Source organism: Phodopus roborovskii, unplaced genomic scaffold (genome assembly GCF_943737965.1).
Source record: "Phodopus roborovskii unplaced genomic scaffold, PHOROB, whole genome shotgun sequence".
Taxonomy (NCBI): Eukaryota; Metazoa; Chordata; class Mammalia; order Rodentia; family Cricetidae; genus Phodopus; species Phodopus roborovskii.
Window position 1 is genome coordinate 1,833,023 of NW_026126444.1, and position 15,259 is coordinate 1,848,281.

General features: G+C 46.7%; 1 protein-coding gene across 1 annotated transcript in view; it reads right to left on the reverse strand.

Annotated features, from left to right (window-relative positions):
• The window catches only part of Epb41l4b (erythrocyte membrane protein band 4.1 like 4B), a 142,546-nt gene that overhangs the window by 65,040 nt on the left and 62,247 nt on the right, over positions 1–15,259 (reverse strand). The window contains 9 exon segments of the mRNA XM_051187838.1: positions 926–990; positions 4,796–4,829; positions 8,116–8,146; positions 9,244–9,353; positions 11,931–12,100; positions 12,192–12,261; positions 12,566–12,654; positions 12,801–12,888; positions 14,635–14,755. Of these exon segments, the coding sequence (XP_051043795.1) occupies positions 926–990; positions 4,796–4,829; positions 8,116–8,146; positions 9,244–9,353; positions 11,931–12,100; positions 12,192–12,261; positions 12,566–12,654; positions 12,801–12,888; positions 14,635–14,755 (778 nt within the window).

Below are 15,259 nucleotides of genomic sequence, written 5' to 3' on the forward strand. Positions count from 1 at the left end.
ATGTGAAGATGTAGAATTATGATTCCACTGACTTGACTTGCCCTAAAATACTACATGAATATCAAAGTGTTAACGATGATGGACTGCACTGCTATGTTACAAGGGCCCTGACAAATGTTCTGCTCAAGGCACATCTCTTCCTACCACTCGATTCTCCACACTCCCTCAAGGAGCAAGGTCCACAGCTCCACCTTGGTCACCCCCAATTCACCAACTGTGCTTCTGAAATAGCTGGACACATAAATGCCAATTAAGACTCATCAAAAAGGCAAATCTTAAGGACACGTCTGCTCCCCAGGGGTCACCCTGACTCCGAGCAGCATGGCAGGTACCAGGTCCCTCATAGGGCAGTGTCAGGAGACACTGATAGCCTTCAGGCCAAACTCCGCTTTCTTGTAAATTAAGTTTCACTGGAATATGATCATGCGTTCTTATGCGAGTCCTCCCTACTTGTGGCTGTCTTCAGACAATGACCAGAAAGCTGAAAACATAGACTCTCCTTTGCTGAAAAAGTTTAATAATCCTCGAAGTAGAAGAAAAAAAGGCCCTCTGCCACCAAAGCACAGAGTGCTCTCATTCCTAAGGGGTGAAAACCCTTAAAAAAAAAAAAAAAAAAAAAAAACCATAATCTCCAAGCTTTAATCACATTCCAAGAAAGTAAATTCTCAGAATAAAGAAATGTTAACTTGGAAATCTTAAGCACTATCTCTGATTAAAAAAAAAAAAAACATTTTGAGGTTAGGTTTTTTTCTTTTTAAATCTGTTATTTTACAAAGACTGGTCACTTGCTTCTTTGCTTTGAAAAGCATCGGTTTCTGCCCTGGTCATGCCACCCTGAGGGGTCATGTGCCTGCAGCTTAGAGTGGGGATTTGCAGAGGACAAGAAACCTTCCCAAAGCAGGGCTCCATAAGTTCCCAAACTCACCTGACATTTGGAGAGTGGGGACGCCACCGGGGCTGGCTGGGGTGGACATTAGGATGGCACTGAGGCTGGAAAGGAAACACCAAACTTGATTACTCAGTGACCTTTGGATTTCAATGGCTGCCTGTCATTTGCTATCTCTTGCCATGGACCCACCTGGGGAGGCAAGGGGCTGTGAATAGGAGAGCTGTAACCAAGCCCTGGGTACGGCTGGACCTTTCCCAGGGTGATCTTGTTTCTCCCATTAACAAAGGCTGGGGGTTGGGGGAGCTGGAACCCAGTGTCTGGCTCACCAAATACCATCTCCAGAAAAGAGGCTGGGAGGCAAGGTACCACATCTGACTCAAAGGAGGCTACCCAGAATGTCCTGGTCAGACAACACCTCTCTCAAGGAAGCAAGTGCCAGGAAGATGGGTGAGTGGCTTCCCTCTTCAGAAGACACTTCTGTTGGTTTTGAAATGACGACAGGCCTGGGTAACAGCTAAGTTAGGCTGGCACACAGACAAGGGATGGAAGGACAAGGTAATGAATTACGAGGTGGGTGTATAAATGGTAGTATCCTCAGAAAGACATATTGTTCTGATGAGACCGGAGGGACACACTGATGGACTGAAGGAAGGAGGGTGGGAAGCTGTTCATAAGAAGAAAAGAAAGTAGACCAGTGTTAAGCTGGATGGAGCCTGGCAGGTTAGCCAGCTGCCATCCCACTTCTCACCTGCAGAGGGCAGTAGCCCTAGACACTGTCAGAAGCCATGGGGTTTCTCAAGGCTAAACTAGCTATGAGGCAAATTTGACCCCCCAACCTCACTGGCCACGACCTGAAAGTCCAAAATCACACCACCATTAATCTTCTAATTATTTCTTCCCTTCCTCCTCTTTACCCCCGCTGCTGTGGTTAATAAGCAGGGGCCTGCTTTCTGTTACAGAAATTCTCAGCAATTCTATTCATCCAATTTTCATGGCCCTGAGATGCTCTCATGCTGCCTATTCTGTATTCCAGTAGTCTTTCTTTTCTCCTTAAAAGCACCTGTCAGCAAGCTGAGGCTGCACCCCCAGAAGCACGGTATGGGAAGTGGAGACTGTAGGGGTAGGTCTGCAGGGGGGATCTGAGGACTGGCGTGGTGCAATCTCCTCAGCTTGGTTTCTTTTAGGGGATACTGAAGCCCACAGGGTTCAGGTGATTTTCCCAAAGCCAGTCACTCCCAGGCTCCCTGCGCCGAGTCTCCAACAAAGACGAAAGATTACCCTACAACTGGATCCTCTAGTCTTTTATGTTTTTAAAAATGCCCAGATTCACCAACGAGGTAGAAATGTCATCCACAGACACAAAAAAACTGAGATTCCATAACCACCGTTGGTATATACCGTCTGTTAACTAATTCACATTCTACAGTCTCAAGTACTTTAACATTAACTCGGGCGCTCCGGCAACGATGAGGGATATATTTGTACCTCTTTGCTTGTCACAATAACAGAAAAAGGGGGGGGGGCAAATTTACTGGAATTCCTGGGACAACGAAGGACTGTCCCATCTCAAATGACAAGTGTCCTCACTAGGAACATGGCAGCCCGTCCTCTCTGCAGAATGAGCTAATGCCACCTTCCCCACAGTCCTTCACAGCATCACGATGTGATCAGGCCACTTGTATCCAAACTTGGACAGGGAAACACAGGGCCACTGAGACTGGTTGAGTACAAGGGGCTCCCAGTGACAATATGGAGAGGTCCATGTCTGCAGTGCCAGCCCTGGCTCACTGTCAGCAGGATGCTCTGAGGAGGCAGAAGAGGGCAGGGGTCACGGCAGGTGGGCTGTTTTCTTTCTTTGCTTTCATTCTCTCTCTGCCAGGCACTGGTTGCCCAGCAGCAGCTTTTCTCTCTCCCTATGACAACCCAGTTGCACCGACATCCCTGAACAAAAAGCAGTATGTGAATAAGAAGCCCGAGGAGGACCCTAAGGAAGATGACAGGCGAAGTGATTTTCTTTCCATCAGGTTCTAAGTCCCTTCTACCCCAAAGCCCCGTTTTCTCACTCTGTATGTTAGGAGTTGTTCAGAAACCATCTGGGAACCTCCTAAGGATAACAAACATGGGCATCTTGGTCACCTACGGAAGTGGTACCTACCACAGCGGAAGACCAGGGAAGGGGACAATTAGAATAAAGTTTCAAACTGAAATTGTTTGTGGAACAGCATTGTCACTTGAGACACTCACAGCCAAACATCAGGGGACAGACACTGGGAGGGCAGCGTGCTTCAGACACTTGCCCAGGACATGGTTGGTTAACAGTGTGATCCTGTGGAAGGTGACTGGGTCTTTGGGGTCTTCAGAGGGACCCTGGTTAGTTCTCCCGAGAAAAACAGTACAGCCCCCACCCCCGCTCTGGTCTTGCCGTGGCCCCATCTCACCATGGAATCTCTTCCTCCACATACACTCCCCTACTCTTATGTCACAAATCCATCACCAGCCCTGAGTGGAGGCTAGAACTACACTTTTGAATCCTCAAAGCCATAAATTAAATGACATTATTTTGCTTTATAAAGCGCACAGTGATGGATATTCTGTCATAGCACCAGAAGTTAGAAGCCAGCAGACATGGGTCTCTGCCATCAAGCAGAAACAAATGGCTGCCTGGGGAGCAAGGCCCGTGGCACCCTCCTAGAGTTCCCAACTGTCTGTACCTTAGGACCTCTGAGGTCTAGGGATGACAAGGTCCTACTCCTTGAGACTGAAATGCTGCTTGTTCTTTTAATGCTGGCCACAGAGTTTTAGTGCACAGGGTTGAATCCCAGTGGAGCTGGGAGCTTCCAACTTACAGAAAGATGGAAGAGTGGACTGTGGAGTACAAATGTGAAAGACACTGCCACAAGCGGATAAGGGGCAAAGGACCCCAGGCAGGTGAGCGCGGGCAGAGAAGCACTGGCAGGAACCTAAAGGCAGCTACCCTACAGCTCCTGGAAGCTGAACACAGGCTCATGTCAGGAACACTGGGAAGGGACATAAGAAGTCAGGACAGGCTGTGGAAACCCAGAGAGGGCAATCCACAGCAGCTGTGGAGTGGCGGGCTCACTACAGGCTTGGCTACTGAGAAGGCTTTGGCAGTCCTGGGTGGGCAGGCCGGAGGCATGGGTCCCGCCTGGCACTGCTGTGAAATAACACAACACTGGATATGGACACTGAATGCAATATGTCTGGTGTTTGACAAATGGGTTCTAGAAGTAAATGATGCCTCCATTGGTGTGGGGCTGGGGGAGAAGGACCAACAAAAACAAAGCAAAGCAAAACAAACAAACAAAAACCATCTGCTGGGTGTGGTGGTGCACACATTTAATCCCAGCACACGAGGAGCAGAACTCAGCGCTCTACACAGTTGAGTTCCAGGACAGCCAGAGCCAGACCCTGTCTCGAAAAAACACACAAACAAAATCCCCTTCCTGCAAGTTTCCTTAGTACTTTAGGACCCCAACAGGCAAAGTCAAGTCTAAGAAGACAAACAGAGGAGAAGCAGAGCCGGCCATCTGGATGCCTGTGTCAAGGGCTTGCATTCCCCAGGCCCAAGGCATGCTTTCACAAAAGCATGTGCCTGAGCGGCGCTGAGAGGCAGTGTCTAACCAACAGAAAAACATCACTACAAGCCCCGACCAGCAGAAATATCACTCCATGCCCCTGGCACTTGCAGGTTAACAAGGTTACAAATGGGCACTTGACATGACTGGGAGAGAACAGAGGTCAAGGCGGGAGGAACTGTCCTTTAGAGTTTTCTGGAAAACAACAAGAGGAATGAACCCAAACCTAACAAGCCTATGTTGTCACTGCATACTGTTCATCGAACAAAATTCAGAAACTTTAAGAAGCATCTCAAACACAGCATCTCACCTGGTAATTATGGACTTCAGGATTTGTTTTAGAGCTAAAAAGAAGAAGAGAAAACATCGTTTTACCAGTTGTTAGGAGACATTATGATGGATCTATTTAACAACCATGACTAATCCTACAAACTCCCTGCTCCATTAGTGATGGCTGCAAACCATCCCTTTTTGGTTGCTAGAGCTCACATGAACATATATAAGCATATAACAAAGGAAGCCACAAGCACCAACTTTCACTCACCAGTTTAAGACTCACCAGCATAAACACCCTGGTAAGATGCCAAAGTGCAGCTGTGACAAAGTTGGGTCACCTTTCAGCAATGCAAACCAAGTGGCTTCGGTTCCCACTGCACATGACCCCCACCCCCCCACCCCATGCACTGCCCCATAGGCTACATCTCTAGTGATGGCACAGACACAGAGTTTCTTGCAGCTGGAGGAGGGACAGGTATCAGCTTCTTGGAGACACCTACCACAGTGCCTGTGGTAGGAATCATATGAGTCCCTAGCACATGATGATACTCACTGCTGCTGATCTGGACACAGTGGTGAGTGTTCATTCAAGTCAAGCCTCTGCATAGCAGGGTGACAAAAGTCCATGACATTTCCTACTACCTCAATCCACCTCAATTCACAGGCAAAAAACAGTTGCTTCAGGCAGAGTTAGGAAACCTACTAAGAATCACTGGCCAGTCAATGGCTGCGCCAGGGTTGACTCCACATCTGCTCAGACCCAAACCTGTTTTCTTTCCACCAAATCTAGCTGGTTCTTGGAGGGTCTGTGGAAAAGTGCAGAGCTCAAGTGTGATCTAATATGATTAGAATCTTAATGAGAACTAACTTGGCAAATATATAAACATATATGCATATGAGGGGGGGGAGGGAGAGAGAAAGAGAGAGCATTTGCTGTATAAGATGCAAACTCAATGCCTGCCAGAACCCCTTACAACCCCAGAACAATCACTGGGCAGTCAGTCACTGTTGCTAGGTTTATTGTCTCTCTACCAGGGTGGGTGGGGCATCTTTGTTCTGAGTCTTACACTGGGTCTGCATTTAGTTTTCAGAAAGGACTGGTAGTGATGCCAGGCTCTGAGCCAGACCACTTAGGCTGAATCTCAGCAGGTGGATAATGTGTCCCACAAGGTGCTCTTTTTTCCTGCAGTACCTCTGTGGTTCCCAGCACAACCTCATCCATGGTCCCCACAGCAAATCTATTCACCCTGGATCCCACAGGCTGGGAAGAGCAATTGAACAGCTGCGAACAGCGGTTATTAGCTCATTTGTTCCTAAAGGGTATATTTACTGACACTTTTTTTGTGTGTGTGGCGATTTTTTTAATGTTTGTTTTCATTCCTGATAAATAATCTCCCCTAGATTCTAAGAGGGAAATGCCACTTTATCAGGGAAATACAAACAAACAAAACAATCATCTCCTAAGAAAGCAAGAAACACTGTAGCTTACTACAATCCCCTGAGAATTAAAAGCAGTACCTGACAGGCTGAAAAGACCACCAGTTTTCAGCCCTCTACCTGCTGGGACCCTTACTGCCCGAGACCCCACAAGACAGAGGGCACACCTGCAGGTCTACAACTACCCAACCTGAGAACACTGTACACACCCCATATCCCCCACCACAGGGAGCAATGGGCAGCAGTTCAAGAGGATTCTCCCACCCTTTACTAGATGCAGAAGGCAGATGGCATGACCAGACCAGCATGTCCTTGCAAACACCCTGGAACCCGAGGCTCTGCTAACTTTGCTCTCTAGAATCTGAGGTTTTTTGAAGGGATTTCAGTGCCTCCTGAAGTGAGGAGGAAGCCAATGGGGCCTTGGTCATTCCCTACCCACAAAAGCTCTCTGGTTCTGTCTCTTTTATTTGCTTTTAAGTCAGGCTTCTTGGGGATGGTGGGAGAGTATAAAAACCACAAGCTAAAAAATCTGGGGGAGAACAGCAACCTAGTCCAAGCTCCTTGCCTGCAAATGAGAAAAAAGGAAGCATAACAAGTAGAAAGTGAAAGGCTCCAGGATGCATTTGAAAAGCTGTTACGGAGAGGGCTCCTGTGGTTGAAGTTAGATGCTAGCCATGGCAGTTGAGGTCCCTTATCTTATGTCTTGTCTGCCAGGATGAGCGTACAAAGCACAGGCCATCTGTACCCATCTCAATGGCCACCACCACCTTTAACCCCTCGGCCTTGAGGCCTCAGCCTACAGTTTAGAGCCAATGATCTATCTACCAACTATTCTCTCTCACGACAGCCGATCCAGGCATGTCATGCTTATAGACAAAGAGTGTGGTTTCAGATAGGAGAGAGAAGGTGAGGTAGTAGGTAGAACAGTGATCCCACCCAGAAGCCACGCCAACCTTACCAGGGAAGCCTGGAAAAACCAAAGCCCAAGTCCCTACATGTGTACAAGTATTCACGTGGCCCAGGGCAGTCCTGCCCAAAGGGGACATTTCATAACTCATCAGGTAATTCCAGACACAGGTAGCAAGGTCAAGCCAGGGAAGAGGCAGCTAACTGGACCCATGGACCACATGTGGCCGACTGGCACTTGCGAATAAAGTTTTATTAAATCATGGCCAAGCTCATTCGTTTGCACACTGTCTACAGCTGCTTCAGTGGTGCTACAGCCTAGCAACATCTCTGAAAGAGATGTCACAGCCTAGAATTCCAAACGTTTCCTATGTGCTCCCTGATGAGAAGCTTGCAAAGTTCCACACAGGTGATTTTCAGTCTTGTGATACATTATTCTCCTGCAGGAACTCTTGAGGCAGCTTATTTATCTGTTATTGTCGTATGTCTATGTGGATGATGCGTGTGCATGGCATGGGGCATGTGTGGAGGTCAGGCCAGAGGACAGCACTGTGGAGCCAGTTCTCTCTTCATATGGGTTTGAACATAAATCTCAAGGCCTTCACAGCAATCACCTTTACCCACTTTACCCCTTCCGGTGCTGTTTAACGTCTCCTAGCACCTGCATGTCACTGGACAAAGCAGCACCTGTTGCTGTGGAACCTTTGCTCAGCAGCAGGTCCTTCCTTCCCCACCCTTTCCTGCTGCACGTGCTGCACGCGTGCCTGCCACCTTGCCACTAGGACAACAAACAAAGCACTGTGCTACTCAAACAAAATAGCTGTTTTGCAAGAAGAAAGTCCCGGAACATTCTGTTGCATGCTTTTTGAAAGCTGGGAGGATGGTATAGCCAGGCAGTAGGAAAAAAAAAAAAAAAAAAAGTTATCAGGCCAGTCACTTGGATTTAACTGTATTAAGAAGCAAGTGGTAATTAGAGGGGAGAGTTGTGCTGGGAAATCTGGGGGTACTTACCAGAACTGAGCAGCAATCACTGGGTTGCTTGCTGTAAAGAAAGGATGGGAAGTTATGCAGAACTTTAAAAACATTCACTACATGACAACACACAGAGAATGACTGGACAGACCTCTCTATCAGAGCACAGCCCTCATCTCAAGCCAGGCAGTCGTGAACTCTACCTACTTCTTATCCGAGGATTTAAACAGCCCTCCCTGTGATTGACATGGATCCTCCCTAGTTCTCTCTTTTTTCCCCCACTAAAGCAGCTGAAGATGACTTAAGACCTGTTGACTGTCATCATACTGTGCTGTTGACTTGTAACATAAGGAAACGGGTGGAGGGAGACAAAGGTGGAAGATTCTAAAAGGCACAGGTATATAAGCAGGGTTCCACAGAAGCCCATTAAATCCCAGGCAAGAAAAATGTACAGAAGAGTCCCAGCAAGTTTAGGAGGGTGGCAGAGCCGGGTGCAATGGCCCTGCTGTAAAAAAGGACAAACAATTTAGTGCTAACTGGAGTGTGCTGGATAGAGGACCAATCCGTGTAGAGAAATGAGCTACACGGAACTTCCAGCTAAGATTCTGAAACCTAAGTGGAACAGAATTGAGCCAGGAGGGCTCATGCACTGCCTGGCACATCCTGGTCTCGGGCCTCACACAGGTGGGAGTCAGCAAGAGATATGAGGTTCAGGGAATTCTGAGCAGGAGAGTAGCACAGCAGGGTGCAGCTATTTTCAGGGATGGCCATGTCTCGACTGACCATGGGGGACCTGAACTATGTCTCTGCAGGTTCTGCATCCATTCTTCTGTGGTCACAATTCTGGTTAGCATGTGCCCGATGTCCCCACCAGGAATGGCAAGGCGGTGGAGACAATGGATGCAGTACCTTCTATGGGCAAACGTGATACTGTTGAGGATCCAAGCCTAAAAGAAGTAGAGAGGCACATTCGAAGGAAGACAGACAAGAAGAGGCAAAGAAGCACACTGAGTGGGAGAAAGAGTAAAACTGGAGGGTGTGAGCTCCATGACATTCTTTTCCAACAGCTTTCAAACACCAGAGGCCAATGGCAGTAAGTTCCCTCTCTGCTAACCGACCCACCAAGCCCTCCTGCAAAATGGCAGCAAGGAAGGAACATCGAGTAACCTTTGAATGTGGAATGTCGCCGGGATGGGTAGCGCTTGCTAGGCTTCCTCTCAAAGGTGCTGGTCCTTCGCAATCTGGAGCCGTGTGTAGCTTGATATTCTGTCCGCCCGCTGGGAAGGAAATATCTGATTGCACATTAACTGTCAATACCAGCTCTCAGCATACCACATTTTGCAAGTGAATATTTTTATTTTTCAAGAGCTCCAGTGTACATTTCATCTTAGCATGAACTTGCGTGGTAAAGACATGCTAAGTTAGAAGCTTCTATTTGGAAATACAATCTCATTTGTCAGGCCAGGCACAGGGGCAAGAATCTCTTTCTACCAAAGGATAAAACCTGCAATTTAAGTACCAACCACTTGGTTGCTCAAATCAAATAGGTCTGAGTGCTTGGATCACTTGAAGAAGAAAACACTGATTAGACACAGAATAACCTTTCAAGGAAAACCATAGGGACATTTAGCATTTCATATCTTCTCCAAGGCTGCTGTAGCAGGCCCCTAAACTAAACCTTGGCTTCCCTTGCTATGCACCATAGGAACTCTTTCTAACTTCACAAGGCCTTTCCAGACTCCACCACTGTGAAGCCAGCTGCAGCTTCCAGGAGGGGAGCTGTGTTTTGCCGATCCACCCATCACTGCTCCAGTCCAGTTACTTTTGGCCGGTTTTCCAGACGGAAGGAGCCAAATGCTACCTGCTCCAGATGCCTCTCAGGGGCGACCTCACCTCCAAACTTCCCTTTCTTCTTCATTTCTTTTTGAGGAACAAAGGCCGCTAGGTCTGAGCCAATCTTTGGAGCCTCTTATTTTGGCAATCTCCTTGACTACTCTCTCTACCCAACTCCAAATCCACATGAATATGGGTAGACTGCAGCGGCTCTGTCAACCTCTGCCATGCTGACATGTCTATCCTTCAAGGGCCTGGTGCTGCGATTCTTTTTCCTGGAGGACTTGATTTTATTTTCCCCTTCCTTAGAGCATTTAAAAAATACATCCAAACAAAAACTATTCTTTAAACAGAAACGCACAGCCATTTCCATGCACCGTGCATAAATCTGAAGTGAGCGACACTGCTGGCATTTTAAACAGAGTTCAGGGACATGCCACGTGTGGGCAGAGGTTACGAAACCAAATGAAGTTCTCTACCGCATAACTGAGATTCTCAGACTCCGGGGTGTATTTAAAATGTGCATTCCAGGCTGGAGAGATGACTCTGTGGGCTGCTTTACCAGAGGACCCAGGTATAATTTTCAGCACCCACATAGCTGCTCACAACTGTCTGTCACTCTAGTTTTAGGACATCTAACACCTTCTCTGGCCTCTTCAGGCACTGACATGGTGCACAGCCATACATGTACACAAAACACCCATACACATAAACACATAAAATTAAAAAAAATTCCCATTCCAAGGGCTGACACACCACACACATGTGCACATCCACAGATTCTAATTATGGAGGCTGTGCATTTTCATTTTTACAGATGCCCCAGGAGTCTTCATGCAGGTCTTAAACACACAACATGTGAGCATAAGCTGATTATTTAGGCTCTTTTCAGATTCAAATACAGACAGACAGATAGAGACACAGACACACACAATACTCTCATCCTTAATCATTACCCAATCTCTTGACACTGTCATGTAAAAGGAAACATAGCACTGGTGAGAAATTTAAGAACCAGGGCTGGGAAGATGTTTAGGTAGTAAAGTCCTGACTTAGCACCATGTCAATAGCAGGGGTGTTGTTCTGCAATCTGTACTAGCACTGGGTAGGTGAAGATAAATGGAGGTCAGCAGCCTAGTTCAGTCAGTGAGCTACAGGTTCAGCAAGAGACTCTGTCTCAAAAAATGAGATGGACAGCAATTGAGGAAGACACTTACGTCACTCTCAGGCCTCTATGAAAGCTTGCACATGTACAAGTGTATGCGCCTGCTGGAAGAAATGCAAACCACCACACATACACATGTACACAAAGAAATAGAAGCACACTTCTAATCCATTTGGCAGGCAGAGAGTTTGAGCCTTGCATAGTTTGTGAACCAGGGATACTTAATCTGCCTTGTTGAGGCTGCCTCTAGGATTAAGAGTGGGTCATGAGTTCTAATGCAGCATAATCCAACAGAACCACCTACAATGAATGACCCTTTGTGCCGTGTCTACCCTACTCATAGGTAATTAACACCTCGTGTTGCCCCTGGACACTGGAAATGAGGCCAGTTGACACCAAGGACCTATTGTTTTCAACCATAATAGCTTCATGTAGCTAGTGGCCATTGCACTGGACAGTAGCATTCTAGCTATAGGTGTAGTCCAGGCAATTTTATTACTACATGTTGAGCATACTTCACCCCCAGATCCAAACCATTCGGGGTCCTAAGCTCAAATATTTGCAATATCAAGTATCAAACATGCAAACAGTTCCAAACTGAGAAAATTGTCAATATCTCAAACATTCCCGGCACCAAGCACTTCACCCCAAAACAAATCATTTCCATTGTATCAATGAAGTGACGGAAGCCGAAAGAGGTCGTGACCGGACTTAAAGGGCAGACCTTAAGAAGGAAATGTGGGTGGAGCAAACAACCCTACGGACAGACACAAATCCACTGCTACATTCACATACAGAAAAATAGGAGTTGATGTTCTCTGAAATACATGGCCGGTGCCAAAAAGCAATTGCCAACCTGAACCGGAAGCGGGAGCCTAGGCGGATGAAGTCCGATCTGGTGGACTTGCTGTTGCTGGGTGTGCGCAGGCGGAAGAAGGCGTGGTGCTCCACAGCACACTTCCACAAGTGCTTGCAAGTGCGCGCGCTGTCCAGCCTGAACACGAAGGTGTGCTCCTGCTCACGCCCCTGAGGGAGGAAGCAAAGGTCCTCGTGGGGGCGTATGCCACAGGGATGCGGGTAGGGGGCAATAAGGAGGACACCGGGGAGCAAGGCCTACCTGGTCATCATCCTCCACTACTATGAGGGTCAGTTTACTCTTTTTAAAGTCCATTTTGGTGATCTTAGGCCTGGTCAGAGAGAGAGCATTTTAAAAAGGGCATACAACAGCCAAACTGTCTACACATCAAACAGTTTCCTTTCTACTTATAAAAATTTAGATTGGTTAAGAAAAGAAAATCATCATTCATTCATTTAAACATGATTAACTAGAGGTTCAGTGCATCGGCCACACACCCACAATGACAACAGGATGGTGTGATTTTTTTTTTTTTAAAGTGAATCTGGGTGTTGCAAATGCCCCTCAAAATCATCCATCACATAGACTTTCCAACACAAAATAGACATTTTTAATATTAGACAAAACTAAATTACCAAAAGAATAAGCCTATTTTGTTAGCTCCTTCAAAGATTAATATGCCTGTCGGGGTCAGTCCAAGAGAATATTCACAGCCATCTCTTCCCTACAAACAAATGAAGTGACAGTCGGTAGAGGGTTCTAACAGGTCGTCACAGAGAAGAACGCAAACAATTTCCTCACCAAAATTTGCTTTGTTGGCACACTATGCATCCCCCCCCCCCAGAAACAGCAAACATAAAGAATTCTTACCCTGACAACGTGCATGTCCACCCCATACATTTCCAGCCACTTTGCTTTGTTGAGATAGGAGAGTTCGGCCTGGGCAGGGCTCTTTCCCCTTAGGAAAAAAAAACCAAAGGAGACACACATGTAAACTGGACCTCACATACCCGCAAGGGCTAAAGAGCCCCCTCTGTTACAGAAAGTCATGCAACAGTTACAGCAATGGAGAGCGCAAGTTTATAAGGATGAGAGGCAATCCCCTAGGACCTCATATTAACGGAATAGGAAGACCACAGAATAGTGTTTCTTAGGATAACCTAAGAAAACAAGAGTATATGTTAGACGATGGTGGTACACACACACCTTTAATCCCAGCACTCAGGAAGCAGAGGCAGGCAGAGTTTGAGGCCATGAGGCCAGCCTGGTCTACAGAGTGAGTTTCAGGATATTCAGGGGTACACAGAAAAACCCTGTCTCAAACAATCAAAAAAGAAAGAAAGAAAGAAAAAAGAGTGTGAGCAAAGAAAGGAACTGCTCTTCCTGGCCTTCCTCTGGGAGGAGGGAGGTTGCATGTGTGAGAGTGAGCAGAGCATGTTGACTGTACACCTGCACATTTCCTTAACATATAATAACAAACTTCATGCCACCTTTAATTTTAAAAGTCATCAAAGGACCGAAGGACAATAGAAGGTCACACCAAGTCAGGTCCAAGAGTAACTAGGAACATGTAGTTTGTGTGTGCGTGTGCGCGCACGCGCGGGCGCACGCACTCATGCAAGCATGTGTGCAACACTGGCAAACTGCCTTATTGGTCCAGGCGAAACAAAAACAAGTATGTTAGATTAGGGTGGCAGAAGCAGGGAAACATGGGAGACATAAATACCATGCTGGCTTTCAGTGTAATGAGCATATTTTTGCATATAAAAAACTGTGAGTCACATGGTCTCATCATTTCACCGTAGGGCTATAGGCCAAGTACAAGTACGCCTGACCCAGAATGTGTGAGACCAAAAGTATCTATGGTTTTCAGATGTTCAAATCCTAGTGTGAAGACAATGACAAACTCTGAAGGGTAAGAGCTAACTCTGAACATTAAAGTCATTTATGTCACATTCATCTGATACATAAATCTGGAAGGTCCTGGAGGGGATTTTATACGTATTTTAAAACTGTTCCTATGATTATACTTTAGCCTGTTCCATAAAGCCTGGTGTGCATTTTCCAAATGTATCACCAGGTTGGTGTTCAAGTTTCACATTTTAGATTCAGAACTTTGGAGTTAGGGATGCTCCACCTATATTTGTAAGGTTTACTCTAGAATAGTGGCCCTCAATCTGTGTGGGGAGACCCCTTTGGGGGTCACACAACAGATATCCTGCATATCTGATATTTGCAATTCATAACAGCAGCAAAATTACAGTTATGATGTAGCAACTAAATAATTTTATAGTTGGGGGGTTCACCACAACATGAGAAACTGTATTAAAGGGTCACAGCATTAGGAAGGTTGAGAACCACTATTCAGGACAGACAGGACCTTACAAGTACAGCATTTATCCACACCCAGGGTGTCACTAGTAAGAACAATCAAATTAGACAGAAGCTTTGTGTTTCAGAGACTGAAAATAGCATGGTTTGACCTTTGCACTTCTCAGAAGAGAGGTGATATACAGGCCTTCTGGAAACAGGTGTGAAACACAGGAGAGACATTACAAGCTGGCCATTAATGGAGCATCTCTCTGTGAGACAAAGGGCACACTGTGTTGTGGAAGGTCACACAACAGTTTTTCAGAAGGGCCCGATGAACACATAGGACAAATAAACACGCGGTTCATATCACGAGAGAGGCGCATTGCGGTACCTGTACTCTTTCCATCTCTGGAAGATATCGAATTCCATGGCTTCTGTCTGATTTGGGATGAACCGAAACTCAGACACAAGCTCTGGTGTGTGTTCCGGGAGCTCACACTCCCCCAGCTCCGCTGTGAAGTGTATAAAAGGGAGGAAAACAGAAGACACTGAACACTTTGGGTTATTGCTGCATCTGAATCCAAAGGCATTCTTTTTGATCAGAAAGTACAGGTGCCCCTGAGGTAGAGCCCTCTCATTATCAGCTTCCCTCAGAATCCCTGGGAGTCATTCTAACCCCCCTCCCAATAAAGAAGTACACCATCATCTTGGTCATTACTGTCTTTCTCCTCACTGCTTCTTCCACCTAAGGAGGCCTGGCTCACATTTCCCTGGGAAGTGGAAATTTGCAATAAAAGGTGATTGCAGGCAATGAGGATCTGTCAGAGAACATCTTCTGCACAGGGCTCTCTTTAAGCATAGGTCAGAGCAGCACGTTAGTGTTTGCAGGGCGGAGAAGAATGGCTCAAGCATTTGGTGCATGCAGAATCTGAGTGAGGGATTAAGGAGCGGCGAGGGGTGCTGAGCAAGCTGCAGGAGCAAGTGCAGCAAGTGAGGCAGAACAGAGAAGGGGAGAA